The following is a 14,853-nucleotide window of genomic DNA, read 5'->3' on the forward strand; positions in this document are numbered from 1 at the left end:
CTGTTCACTCCTTATGCATGTTGTGCATGAGTGTTTGTTTTGCTTTTGCAACATAAATTTGCATTTGTCATGCCACCAAGCATTTTGAAATGAATTAAGTAGAGGGAGAGAGAGAGAGAGGAAGAGAAAGAGAAGACAAAATTATTTTCCTAAAATAAATAAGATCAGCCAACCATTTTTAAAAAGCATACAGTTTCTTGTACGTTTTTGTTTATGTGTGCTTGCATTTGGCAGTTAAGATTTAGCAAAACAAACGTAAACTGCCATGCCAGTAAAGTGAATTGAACTGAGTTGAGAAAGAGAGGGAAGGAGGGAGGGAGAGGATGTGAGGGGGTAGTGGAGAGAGAGAGAGAGGTGAAGGGCAAAGGGAAAGAGAGAGTAGGGTTGGGAGAAGGAGAGGGAGGGAGTGGAAGAGAGAGGTAGGGCAGAGCAGGAGGGAGAGAGGGGAAGGGAGGGCGTGGGACAGAGAATTAGAAGGGTAGTGAGAGAGAGAGCAAGAGAGAGGGGTAAAGGAGAGAGAGGACGGGAGAGCAAGGTACGCAGAGAGATACAGATTGAAGGGGAAGGAGGGGGAGAGAGAGAGGAAGGAAGAGGGTTGGAGAGGAGGACAGGGAGAGGGAGGGAGATGGAGTGGTACCATTTTTTCTTCCCCACATCTGTGCGCCAGACGGACAGTCCTTCTATCAGTGTTAAATATATCACTAAATCTTAAAGGAAGTCCATGGCGGGAGCCCAGATCTAATGAAGCAAGTGTCAGGTTGTTTTTTTTTTTTTAGTGGGAGGTGCAGAGCCTTTAACTCTTCACATGTTTCTGGCATCCCAAAATATCCTGTTACATACAGATTTCCTGCATTACATCTTATGTATTGTTCTGTTGTTTTATCATCATTCCTATGATTGTTCATAAAAGTGTGTTGCCATCTGTGATGCGAGAAGGTGTTGTTCAGGTAGCCTCGAGCAGGCTGGTGATCGAAGGGGAGTTTGGATCACTGCCCTGAAAGGCCATTGACCGAGAGCACACTGCACCTCAGGAGCTTAGCCACCCTATCTCATCAGAGGCTCCCTGTGACAGATGTGGGAGGAGATAACCCCCCCCAAAATTATGAGAGACTGATCCCTGGTCCAGGTTGAAGGTCCTACAAGGCCATGTAGGCCTGTTATCTGTCAAAAAAGGTTTTAAACCTCAAGGAGGGTGTTTGGTTGGATGTTCCAAGCACGTGTCAGTCATCTTGGTGGGGGCAGCTGATGGGTACGTGTGTCCAACCAGACGCTATTTCAGGGAACTTTAACATCTGGCTCCTACGTACACTAAAAATGGACAGTACGTAATGAGAGGTAAGAGGGAATCAATTAATGATGAGTTTTAAGAGAATAATTCAAGGTGAAGACCTCTTCCATGTTAGTGTGTGTGCGTTAGCATCTACGGCCACTCACGCAGTCTCAGTGCGCTGTGTTTTTTTCCACACAGGTTCGCTGTGGTGCTTTTTGTCTCCAGTCTTACACTCCCTTTCTCAGATCCCTTGTTTTTCCCCACAATGCCCTGCGGCAGGAAGTGGTCCACCCCTTTACTAGCTCCTGACTGGTGTCTTTCCCTTGCAGTAAGTGTGGTACCCTGCCTCCAGAGAGCTGCTTCTTCAGTCTCATCTGCAGCACCGGCTCCTTCATGGGTGAGTGCCGTGCCCCGCTGCGCCGTCCGTGCCGAGAACATGCCAGCACATCCCCGCCACGCCCTGCCTCGCCCTCACTGGCAGAGAGCAGGGGCGCATGCAGGTGTCCGATCATGGAAAAAGAGGGGATTTTGGGCATGCCAAGGGGGTGTCCATGTTACCCTCAGAAAACCCTAAAGATCTGACAGCTGTGGGGTGGGTAGAAATGCAGGTGTGGCAGTACCAGGTAGAAATGAAGGGTACAGGTAAGGAGCAGAGACTGGTTCATAGGGCCCTTGTCTTGGATTCGAGGGTTAAGTAGGATGATGCTGTTGTAGCCTTGAGCTGGGTACCCAGAAAGAACTCCTAAATGTCCCCTGGCAAGTGACAAGTTTAACTGTGTGGGTCACCTGAGATAAGCAATTTTTTGAGCAAGTAAAAAAAATACAAGAAAAAATCCAAACCAAAATGTGTTTACTCCTTTTGAAACCTTTTGAAGCTCTGAAGCCTTGGGCCTGGGTGCTCAGTGGAAGAGAAGGTTCATTGTTTTAACTGTGTTTCAAAAACTTTTTTGTAGACATTTGTAGCGCTTACATAATGCCTTAGTAACTCTTATGTAATGCTGTGCTGTGACATAATCATTCATCGTCGTTCATTACAGCTTATAACAACTGGCATGCTCCATGAGTTACAGCAAGACAGAAGTGGCTGCTTAGCTCAGTTTTGATTTCTGTATGTAGTTACGCTGACCTGGTGTGACTGCAGTTCTCACACACGCAGGGCCACACGCAGAACAACCCCCCCCCCCCCCCCCCCCGCCCTGGCCCGGGAGTGTTATGAGTCGGTTTAGTGGAAAACCACAATTCAGTGGAAAACGGTACTTTTTTTGGGTCAGGGAGAGGAGAGATTGCCAGGGTACGGGTCCTGTCTGCTGTTGAAACGTATCAAGTTACTAAGGATACAAAGAAGGGGAGGGGCAGGAACTGCTTATGTTGGGGTAGTCCTACAGGCACACTAGTGGAGAGTGATCTCTGACTGGGAGCTCTAATTGCTGACAGTGACGGGGGTGGGGGTGGGGTGGGTGGCACGCGAGGGTGGGAGGAGAGCCTCTGTGTGCGTTTTGGCTGTGTTACCCCTCCCCTCCCCGCTCTCTCTGCTAACGTGTCAGGAGGAGGCCCAGAGGACACACCAGGCTGTGGGACATGTTCCTCTGGGCGTCCCACGGGGTTTGGCTCCACGCAAAATGGTCAGCGCCCAACCGTCACCCCAAGCCCCCCGCGGGAGCCTCCAGCAGCCACAGGCACCTGGGACGATCTCCTCCAGAACATTCACAAGCCCCCCCCCCACAATGTTCTAAATCAAGCGGCAGGGACATAGCCAGCCATAAAGCCACTTCCTGGTAGGCCATCTTGGCTGAGCTGAGTATGAGAATCTCTGGAGAGTGGGGGCATTGGCCCTTGGCATGGGTTTGATCATCGGAATGATTTGATTTTTGATTCAGACTCCCAGCCTCACTTTGTGAATACTCACTTTGTGCCTTTTTTGGGACTTTGATGACTTTCAGATTCCTCAGACCACCCCCACTCCCCCTCTTCTTGGCCAAACACACCTGGCCACATTAAGAATCCCACAGATAAATATAATTTCATCCAGGACATGAAACTTAAATTGTCCTGATTAGGTGTATATATTTTTAAATGTGTTATGTGTGATTTATTTTTATGTGTAGTTATTTTCTTATTCTTTCAATCCAGTTTCGAAATTGGTTCCACTTCAAAGCACTCAGCGGTTCCATGAGAAAAACCCGTTGTGTTTGTTTGGGACATTCTCAAAAGTTTATAAATAAAGGAAAAGGCCTTGGACTTGTGTGGGCTTGGAAGGCCCAGCTAAAGTCGCCCCTTACTGACTTGCTGCGGGAAAGCTGAAATAAATTTTCCAATCCACTGAGGCGTAGGTGTTAACTGATTGCTGTAAACCATATGGATGGACAGCAGTGTGGTGTAGTGGTAAGGAGCAGTGCACTTAACCAAAAGGTTGCTGGTTCGATTCTCCCACTGGGCCACTGCTGCTGTACCTTTGGGCAAGGTACTTAACCCAGAATCACCTCAGCAGCTATCTGCATAAATGGATAACATGTAAAAACTGTAGCATATGTAAGTCTGAATAAGAGTATCTGCTATATGACAATACTATGCAAACCAGCCAATGTGCCATTTTATCTTTGTAAGAGCACCGGGCTGACAGTGAACAGGCCTGTTTGGAAGCATTAGCACACACAGCGTGGATGGGAACGTTAAAAAGACAACCTCTGAGGACGGTGACAGACAGAGGGCAGGAGGGTTTGCGACCTGGCGTGAATTCCGCACAGATCCGCAAAGGCCTTCCATGTCTGCTCGCCGCGACCTTCGACCTTAGAGATCACCCAGTTTGACCTTGCCCATCAAAAAGGGAACATCCGTTTTTCACACACAGTAGGGGATCTTTTAAACGCATTGTGTTTTTCGGGAGGGGACACGCACGGGACAGCGGGACCACAGGGCCGCACCGGGTGAGGAGCAGAGTGTTTTTTTAAGCACCCGTTATGTAACAGGCTTATCGAGCAGTGCCGTTTAGCCCTTCTGTGTTGCGTTTGTTTGAACAAAGGGGTCTTATTTTAGTTGTGCGGCCATGAGAGGGACTCTGAGGAGGGGCGGGACTGAGGGCAAAATGCTGATGAACACGTACACCCCCTCGGGTAAACGGACGGGGGTAGGGGGCAGGCTCCACGCGCTCGGCAGTGCCGGCGGGAGCAGAGCACCCTGAGAATAGTGCGGCGGAGGTCTCACATGGGCCAGGGTTAGGTAACAGCAGCATGGGCTGTGAGGAATGTGACTGAGAGACTGGGAGCAGGATGGGGCTGGGGGGAGCGGGGGGGGGGGGGGGGGGGGGGGTTGGGGAAATGGAGATGAGGTAGGAGTTGGCGGGGGGAAGCATGGGTGATGAGGGGGGGTGTTGGGGGGGAGGGGGGAGTGTGGATGACGGGGGATGTTGAGGAAGTGGAGTGGGTGTGGGTGATGGGGGATGTAGGGGGATGGGATAGGTGTGGTTGATGGGAGGGTGTGAAGGTGGGGGTGATGAGGGGAAATTATGTCCCAGGTGAAAGAATGGGAACTGAATGAAAGAGGGGAGGTATGGGAGAGTCGAAAGAGGAGCCAGACAGCCATGCAATCACATGATTTAATCAGAGGTTTAAGATTCTGAGCTTTGAGGCTTTTCATTAATTTGAAAATTTGAGCTAAACTTAAGGCTGCGCTCTGCTCCCCCCATAACATCAACACACCTGTCACTGTAGTTCACAGGTTATCCCAGTTACTTTGTGACCTCCATGTGGAATCATCCAGCTGAAAGTTGATCTCCAGACTGCTCACTAATCTGACAAAGGCGTTCTGTATGCACAAAGGTCCTTCAGCAGGCTAAACAATTCACAGACAGAGAAAGCTAAATTTAGACCAGTCAGTCAAAAGCAGGCAGGCCCACAGATTATTCCCATGAAGTAAGGGCACATTCATAATTCCTCACACACGAAAGGAAAGCTGTAAAACATAACCAGAAGTAATACATGACAGCTGTATAGGAACATCGATCCCAACGTGAAAGGGACTGGGCTCTCCTGTGAATGTTCCTGCACAGATACCCATCCTTGTGTACACAGATCAGAGTCCTCTTAACTTTTCCACAGACGGACAGAAAGAACCCTCACAGTTCCACGCGGTGACCTCTGACCTCTGGTTGCAGATTGACAACTTTGTGTATAGAATCAATGAGCTGACTGAACTCGCTGTTTCCTTCCTTTTGCCTGTGGGACAAAGTGACACATTGCTCTCCCAAGACGACGTAAATCGCCCCTCTGTACCCCTACAGGGCATGGTAGATACAGTATAATGGGTTTGCTGTTGGTTTTGTTAGACACATGGTTAACCCTGCATGCACCGCGCACACTCAAGTAGACAGTAATCAAGAGACCCAGACCCCTTGTCAGGCCAGCCCCCTCATTATGACATTAACACTGAAAAAAACGTTAGCATGTTAGAGTGTGTAATAAGGTTGTGATTGTGCAGTCATTCAGCAGATGTAGTGTAGTTTTAAGGAGCAGGGCTCACAGCCGAAAGGTTGCTGGTTCAATTCCCTACCTGGACACTGCTGTTGTACCCTTGGGTAAGGTACTTAACCCACAACTGCCTCAATAAATATCCAGCTGTATAAAGAGATTAAATTGTAAGCCTCTTGGGATCTGCTAAATGACAATAATGTAATGTAATGTAATATAATACGATAGTAGCAGTCGGTACATAAGGTCATGTTCTATTAGGTACCATAGTAGGTGCAAGAGGATGCTTGAGGATATAGCAAAACACGAAAACATTTTTCAGATTAGCGCAAGTTAACTTTTGGTAATGCTTGAATGGTGTTGTGCTCACTCTCACTCATATGGGAGTGTTGTTAGCCTGGTCTGACACTGTTGCTCACTTAATTTGAATGGATACACTTCAGTTCTTGTGTGCTGAAAGTCAGATAAGAGTTTATACTAAATGAATGTATAGTACTCTTAGAAATTCAAGGTTGATCTTATTGGTGGAGCATTTACTTCCTGGAACACTGCACTCTGCCTGAGTGGAGGCGCACAGCCCTGCAGGTACAACAAACGAAAGCGGGGTTCAATTATGTTAAATGCAGGAATGTCACTCAGAGTTTGCATTATATGATTTATTGGCATCGCAGATGCTTTATGCAGAGCCACTTACTATAAATAGTTCAGATGTCACCCGTTTATACAGCTGGATTTTAATTGAAGTGATTCAGGCTGATTCAGGTATCTTGCCCTGGGGTGTAACAGCAGTGCCCTATCTGGAAATAAAAACAACCTTTTTTACGGGCCTTGGCCTGCTTCTTGCTGCTGCAGTCTGTAGAGAAAGTTCTAGCACTCGCAGGAGAGATCTGGGCTTTGCCATTCCGGGAAGGTAAGGTGCCTGTCTGGCACCAGGAAGGGCCAATCCCCCAGACAAGGAAGGGCCAATCAGGTGCCTGTGCCAGTCCAGGAAGGGCCAATCAAGTGCCTTCCCCAGACCAGGAAAGGCCAATCAGGTGACTGTCCCAGACCACGAAGGGCCAATCAGCTGAGAAGTTTGGCTGTTCATTTCTGTAGTCCTCTGGGTGTGCATGCATGCCTTTTTCCCTTTGATCCCGCTTAAGCATCAAAGCCTCTTCACCCCCTGCCGCCCCCTTCCCCAGGAACGATAGCCCGTTTAGTTTAACAGCATCTTGCGAGATGTGGCTGGTTTGTTTTTCTCAGAGGTGTGGTGTGGGTTTCACTGAGCGATCAGCCTGGCGCAGGTCCAGCATATCGAGAAGGGTGACGTGCACTTGGCAGGCCACTCCCTGGAAACGCAGGCTTCGAAGCCGTTTCAGGGTTACCAGAACAGTGGAAGGCCCACGTCAGCATTCCCAGCACCTGAAATCACCTGCAGGAAACCCGGTTGCTTTCACCTGCAACATTTGCTCATCTCTGATGTAATGTGCTAACAATATGACAGCTCTGCTACTTTTGTGAGTGATTGTGTATTGGCTGGGTCAGCTTTCTGAAATCCACCCCTGGGGGTCATTGCTTTTGTCATCTTCAGTTGTACTATGTATTATCTTCACAGAAGTAGGATAGTGCCAATGGTATTTAGTAAGGGTCTGCTGTGTGTGTGTGTGTGTGTGTGTGTGTGTGTGTTAGTATAGTATGTGCTTGTCCACACATGTACCACTACCAGACACACACACACCAGCCTGTTCATAAACATTGTTGTCACTGTCAGGCTTGTATGTAAATGTATACATCTGTAAACCTGTGTGTGTGTGCACCTGTGCCATGAGTGTTCTCTGCCTCAGATGTGCTCAGTTTGACTGGCCTTTTTCTTCAGATGTACACAGTTTGAGCGGGCTGAACTTCAGACATTCCCAGTTTGAGCGGTCTCTTCCTCAGATGCTCCCGGTTTGAGGTCTGGGAGGAGTGCTGCCGCTGCTGCTTTTGGCGTAGACATGCTGAAACTTTGTTTTTTTTCCATCCTGGTGACCGAACCACAGTCCAGAGTGAGTCAGCCCTGTTCTGTAAATATGTGAGCCTATCACAGCTGCTCCCACGCAGGCTTCCAGGCTCAGAATCTTCCTTCTGACCTGAGGTCTGGGCTCAGAGCTGCGTTCAAAGACATTGGCTCGCGGTCGGTGAGAATGTTGTTCTCTGTCCCCAGAGTTTATTGAAAACTACACAGACGGGCATGGGCAGCTCCTATCATGGAGATCCGGGACATCCGCTGGGATAAATCTTCCCCCAGATCTTAATTTTTTTTTTTAATTACAATCATTGTTTTCGAAGGAGATCAACTCACCTGCAGCTACAGGTGTGAATGGGGGATGCTGACTGGTCAGTCCTAGAGCCTGCAGAACCCTAGAACTCCCTCAGGACTGGAAAAGGGGGGATGGCATTCTCCGTTCCTGCTGCAGGGGGAGTTTGGGGAGCGATTGCTGTCTGTTCCTGCTGTCAGGGGAGTCATCCGAAAGGCTCTGGTTGTCTTTTATTCTGACTGGGTTGGCAGCTGTTGGGCAGGAAGCATCAACCAGGCCTGGAAACAACAACAATAACAAGTAACGAAAAAAAAATTTACAAAAACCTGGGAAAATTCCCAGGAAACAAACGACTGGAGTCAGTAGGCTGGGCTTCCCACCGCAGGGGTCTGTAGGAGTGGGGTTGGCGAGGGGGTGGGTGGGTCAGGGGGGCTAGCATGGGAGGAGGCTCTCTGTCAGCCATCATTAGGCATTAGCCAAGCAGAAAATAAGCAGAGCAAGGCCTGCCGGGAGATAGATGGGGGTCAGACCCACATTAGCGACTGCGAACGGAGGTATAGTACTAACATTACATGATTTATTTGCGTGATGGAGCAGCTTGCATAGCTTACATACCAGCCATCTGTACCGGATATACACTGAAGCAATTCAGGTTAAGCACCTAGCTCCTGAATGCTTCACCACAGTGCAACACTCCAGTGCCCAATGCCTCACAGAGCATGCCTCCCTACTCATTGGGTGCTGTATGAAAACAGCTGACCAATCAAGCCCTGTTCTCCAATCTGTGGGAAGAGGAGTGGACCAATCATGCAGACAGGTGTAGAGGATAGGCTAGCAACATGTGTTCTTAAAGGGAGCCAGGTCTTTTCATTAGTCATTAGACTGCTTCTTTTTCACCTGAACTGAGGAAAGGCTGTGATTTGTGAGTTCTTGGTAATGCCCTCTCCGCGGTGAGGTTTTGGCCCTCCGTAATAAATAGAGGGAGGTGTTCTCTGTGTACATGGTGAACTCGGACACATTTTTGTCAAGCTGCATCTTGCTACCACATCAGAGGCCAGCTGTGCAGGAGAAACATGCCTGAACAAGGCATTCTGGGAGTTAGAGGCGTGCTTACCGTCAGGACTGGGATACTAAACCTCTCAAAGCAGCCCGTTCCTCCTCTGGCTCTATTTTTGTGTAATGCAGGACTCAAATCATAATTATTAACATCTATGCAGGGGGAAAAAAAAAAACTAGGCCAGGGTTTCCATCTCATTCCCCCAAGGCTCATGTGACTATGTTCCTTACCCGCAATTGCTCAGTGGCATTTGCTCTCTTAGTGGTAACAGCTGAGTCTCTTTCTTTCGGTAGAGACTGCAAGTGTACGATGAGTGTTTTTCGTTTACAATAATATGGCCTGTGCGAGATTTGATTTATATCTCCCTCTCCCTCTTCCCCATTCCTCCTCTCTCCCCATCTATTCCCACTCTCTATAACCCCCCTTTCAAACACTTCTCCTCCCTCCTCTCTCCTCCTGTCCTTCCTCTCTCCCCCTCCATCCCGTGTTTCACTCTGAACCTTTCCCCCTTCTCCTCCACATCTTCCCCCCTCTACACCCCTCTTTTCTCCCTCTAACCCCCCCTCTACACCCCTCTTTTCTCCCTCTAACCCCCCCCCCCTTTCTACTTCTCCTCCCTGCTCCCCCCTGCTCCGCCCTCTCCCCACCCCCTCTCCCCCGGCTCCGCCCCCTCCCTTCCCACAGTGATGGTGATTGGTCTGCTGCGTTACGGCCATGTCATTGAGAAGCACCAGAACTGTGTGCTGAACACGGCAGGTCTCTCCACAGGCTGGATCTGCGCTGCCGGGCTCATTATGGTGGGGAACTTCCAGGTGAGTTCAAGCCTGTCACGCACACACACTCACACACACACTCTCACACCATGCACCCATACACACATATACACACATACACACCCATATACACATGCACTAACACACACACACACACACTCACACCATGTACCCATACACACATGCACACACATACACACCCATATACACATGCGCACACATTCGCACACACACATGCAGCCACCCCATGTATACATACACATACTTGCACACACTAACTCACACAATGTGTGTATTGTTCACATGGGGTAAGCTATAATGCAAGGACATGGTCAGTCATGAAGAAACAGCCTGTGAACAATGCTAGACTGAAGTGATGGAAGAACATGGTGTCAAGAATCCCAAAATTGGTGGAGTTACCGCATTCTGCCCTTCAACTGACTCATGTAGCCCAATCAAAATACTCACTAACATACAGCAGTATTCAGATCAGTGAGTCACCAATAGCTCCGCCCATGCTGGAGTTCTTGGGAGCTCACTGTTCCACCACTGATAGAAATCATGGTACAATATCAAAGTGAATGGGATGTGGGTGAGTGGGAGTCACTACGTTGCCAGGTGTGTTTACAGTTGGTGATACAGAGTCCAGACTGCTGTTTTTAAAAGACTGCCTGCCTCCAGACAGAAAGCTGTGACTCCTTCCTCCCCTCTTTCCTACCTCCTCTTTTTGGTTTGGCCTTTTCTCTCTGGCAATTGCATAATGTTTTCACTGTCTTAGATTAAACAAAAAAGAGACTTGTTTACACAGCCCAAAGACTGTTGTCTCAGTTTGTACACATATCTCTGGCTTTTCCAGGAATTGTGTCTCCTGTTGTTATTGCAGAAAGGCCTAAGTGTTTGATGTATGTAGTTAGCAGTGTCATTCTGTTCCTGTAACTCTTCCTGTTCTGCGTGTTTATTGGTGATGGCTTTAGGACAGATTTTCTTTTTTTTTAAAAAAAAAAGAGATTAGGCCTAATAAGTCGTCATTACCCTTTTTATTTTGGAGTGAGCAGTTAGTTGAGGGAAAAGTTCTGATTAACTGAGAGATTAGCTAAAGAGCTGGGATTAACGACGACAGACATGGTGTTTGTAATTTAAAATATGTAGCACTCCATCTCAATGCTTGAAGGGGCACCAAGGACGGTTATTACATTTACATTACATTATTGTCATTTAGCTGACACTCTTATGCAGAGCAATGTATGTTGTTTAGATTTTCATCCATTTATACAGCTGTATATTTACTGTGGCAATTGTGGGTGAAGTACCTTGCCCAAAGGTACAGCAGCAGTGTCCCAGCATGGAATCGAACCAGCAACCTTTTGGTTATGAGCCCCGCTACACTTACCACTCTGCTACACTGCCACTTACAGTTACCTGGAACTGAGCCGAGGGTGTTGTTACCACTATAGTATGCAGATGTTGCTGGACACTAAGCCAGTGGCTCTTACAGCGCTGGTTTAGAAACATTCAGTATGCTCTAGGGTTGGGTACTGAAACCTGGTGCCAATATGGCACCGGTTCCTATACGACCAGTACCTACCGGACTAAATCTCAACGCAGATTTCGGTCCCTCATTTTGGTGCCATGCATGCCCTGAGCTGTCGATTGAAATATTTGCCCTCTGGTGCTCCAAAACGGACATTACTGTACTGTAACTGTTATTTAGCGTTAACTTATTGTAGCTGGGTTAGGTTTTATTTATTATGTGAATTTGTTATGTAAATTTGTTGTGTTTTGTATTTCTTTATATTTATATATTTGAGTATACTTTAAACTGTTAACAGTTAACCCTTTCGCACGTGATTAGCTGTTTAGTGTGTATGCTAAAGCCGGTGCCATTAGAACACTAGATTGGAAAAAATTCTAGCTAATTTTAGCTTAGAGGTAACGGCGATTTAAGGTTTAAAAATATAGCAAATACTAACTGAAAACTGAGAAGCTTTATAACGCTAATGAAAACATAACAAACCATAGTAATGTAATACGCGCGCTACATAGCGTAAAAATAAGTTACGTGCGAAAGGGTTAATATATTGTTCAGTTTCAAGTTCAAATTTGCCTTAGCAATAAAAAAAGGCATTCATTAATGTCGTAGACCTTCGTTTTGTGCTTTTTTAAAGTGTTGGTTCAGTCACCGTTTAGGCACCGGTACTGTTTTGGAAGTATCGCTTTAGCACCAGTATCGGAAAAAACCCAAACGATACCCAACCCTTTTTCCTCAGAGTTTCACTTCCTCCTAAACATCTTTTAAATTGCGTGCGAGGTGTAGAGGCTGACCAGCTGGGTGTCACATAGAGTATTTCCAGAAAAGTTTCTGTGGACACAGGGGTTGGGAGCCCCCCGCCCCCACAATGATAGTGTAATCAACCCGTTCTCAGTCGGTCCAGAGATGGCTGCCGGCACCCATGGGGTGTTTGTGCTGGACTGGCTACGCCGCACCGCGCACCAAAACCTCTGGCGTTCCTTTTCTTGGCACGAGGTGGTTCCATGCCATGGTGGATGTGATTTAATGCGCCCCGAGAATGGTGGGGGGACGCGAGAAAGCTTCCCAGCCCCTGTCTCTGAAAAGCATCCAGCCCTGGGTGCCTGCCATGTGACCTCTGTACGCTCGCTTGTTGCGTCTCCCAAAAATCCCCCTACAGCAGTGCCACTGTGCTGGGGGCGGGGAGGGGGTGTCTCTGGGCCTTTCATTGCCTGAGAATTTAATGTTAAATTATCCCTGTGTTTAGAGAGCACTGCTCAGGCAGCTGTTGCGAAAGGACACTGTAAATCATTGTGGATAATAACAGATTCCACCTCGAAAATATGGCTTTTTGGCCTTATTGACAGGTAGTGGCTGCACAAGATGGGTCACAGCCAAGGTGAAACCTTACAGTTATGATATCAGCCCACCTTGGTCAGTTTGAAAATGCATGTGAGAGGCCTGGGTCCTTTGGTACAGAAGGCTGAACATTTCTTACTGAAGGTTGTATGATATGTAGCCAAAGGAACATGGGTGAATGTGTTTGGCGTATGGTTCTGGTTCTGCCATCCATCTTGGTTGGATTACTGTCCCATGCTTAATGCAGGTCAAATCCCCCAAGATAAAGCAGGAATAATGCTCTCTATAGCACCAGAGATAAAGCAGGAATAACACGTTCTATAGCACCAGAGGTAAAGCAGGAATAACACGTTCTATAGCACCAGAGGTAAAGCAGGAATAACAATCTTTATAGCACCAGAGGTAAAGCAGGAATAACGCTCTATAGCACCAGAGATAAGGCAGGAATAACAATCTTTATAGCACCAGAGATAAAGCAGGAATAACAATCTTTATAGCACCAGAGATAAAGCAGGAATAACGCTCTATAGCACCAGAGATAAGGCAGGAATAACAATCTTTATAGCACCAGAGATAAAGCAGGAATAACGCTCTCTATAGCACCAGAGAAAAAGCAGGAATAACGCTCTATAGCACCAGAGGTAAAGCAGGAATAACAATCTTTATAGCACCAGAGGTAAAGCAGGAATAACGCTCTATAGCACCAGAGATAAAGCAGGAATAACGCTCTATAGCACCAGAGATAAAGCAGGAATAACGCTCTATAGCACCAGAGATAAAGCAGGAATAACGCTCTATAGCACCAGAGATAAAGCAGGAATAACGCTCTATAGCACCAGAGATAAAGCAGGAATAACAATCTTTCCAGTGTCCCCTTCTTATGATATTGTGTTATCCTTTTGTAATCTGTCACGCTGTGACCAAGAAGGCTTCTCTCTGGCTGTGTGAACGTGCATGTGCAGGCTGTGAGAGTATGTGTCCAGGCTATGTGAACAGAAGCTCTGAGTTCCAACCAACATTTTAATAAATGTTGATATTTTAATAGATAGTCAGGCTTGGCATCCTTTCACTACTTTCCAATGGGTTGCTAAACCATTTAACAATGGGGCCGCAGCGTAACATAGAGTTAAGGAGCAGGGCTTATAACCAAACGGTTGCTAGTTCACTTCCCCGCTGGGGCCCTGCTGCTGTACCCTTGGGCAAGGTACTTAACCTAGAACAGCCTCAGTAAACATCCAGCTGTTTAAATGGATAACGTAAAAACTGTAACCTGTGTAAGTCTCTCTGGATAAGAGCATCTGCTAAACAACAGTGTAATGTAATAATGCATGAGGCACACACCCCTCACCATGGCTAACATCTGCTAGCAGTTTCAGGCAAGGACATTCGCATTGTTTTGGCGCTGCGATTACCATATCCCAGCCCCCACCCCTCTCCACAGTTGCCCGTTTCAGCAAACCTACAGGAACATGTCGTGGGGGGGCGGTGTACATGTACAGGGGAGAGCGGTACAGAGTGGGCAGAGAGCTGAGTACCTGGAGCAGTGAAATCCCACGCCAGCCGGTGGCCTGACTCATATCCTGTACCGAATCAGGACTGTCAGTGATTACTGCAGTTAAGCAAATGAGTCACAGTCAGCTGTGAGGTATTTGTTCCTACTCTGGTAGTTTCTCTTTATGCATAGCAGATCTTTCAGGGAAGGGATATTGTGCTCTTTGCTGGAAGGACAGCGTAGTCCAGATGGAGTCTCCCAGGCACCATCACCTGCAGGAAAACCTGTTCCCCCGTCACTCTTTGCCACAAGTAGCCTGCATTGGAAAGCCTTCACAGTAAACATCAGTGTAGCGTAGCGGTAAGGAGCAGGGCTCGTAACCAAAAGGTGGCCGTTTCAATTCCTCTCTGGGGCGCTGCTGTTTTATGCTTGGGTGAGGTACTTAACTCAGAATTGCCTCAGTACCTATCCAGCTGTATAAATGGATAAAACAGTTGCTCTGGATAAGAGCGTCTGCTAAATGTCAATAATGTAATGCAATGAATGACACGTCCACAGCAGTCTGTCTTATCTCCTCTTCAGGGTCACCCAAAGAGGCTTGTTGGAAGATACAGTGCCCAGCGCTGTAGCGGTTGCACTCGAGTGAAAAGCCAGCT

At 47.5% G+C, this 14,853-nt stretch overlaps 1 protein-coding gene across 1 annotated transcript in view; it reads left to right on the forward strand.

Annotated features, from left to right (window-relative positions):
- Positions 1-14,853, forward strand: part of LOC118788607 (transmembrane protein 150A-like) — a 33,436-nt gene that overhangs the window by 14,769 nt on the left and 3,814 nt on the right. The window contains exons 5-6 of the mRNA XM_036544621.1: positions 1,600-1,667; positions 9,751-9,878. Of these exons, the coding sequence (XP_036400514.1) occupies positions 1,600-1,667; positions 9,751-9,878 (196 nt within the window). The remainder of the gene's footprint in view (positions 1-1,599; positions 1,668-9,750; positions 9,879-14,853) is intronic.

Source organism: Megalops cyprinoides, chromosome 1 (genome assembly GCF_013368585.1).
Source record: "Megalops cyprinoides isolate fMegCyp1 chromosome 1, fMegCyp1.pri, whole genome shotgun sequence".
Taxonomy (NCBI): Eukaryota; Metazoa; Chordata; class Actinopteri; order Elopiformes; family Megalopidae; genus Megalops; species Megalops cyprinoides.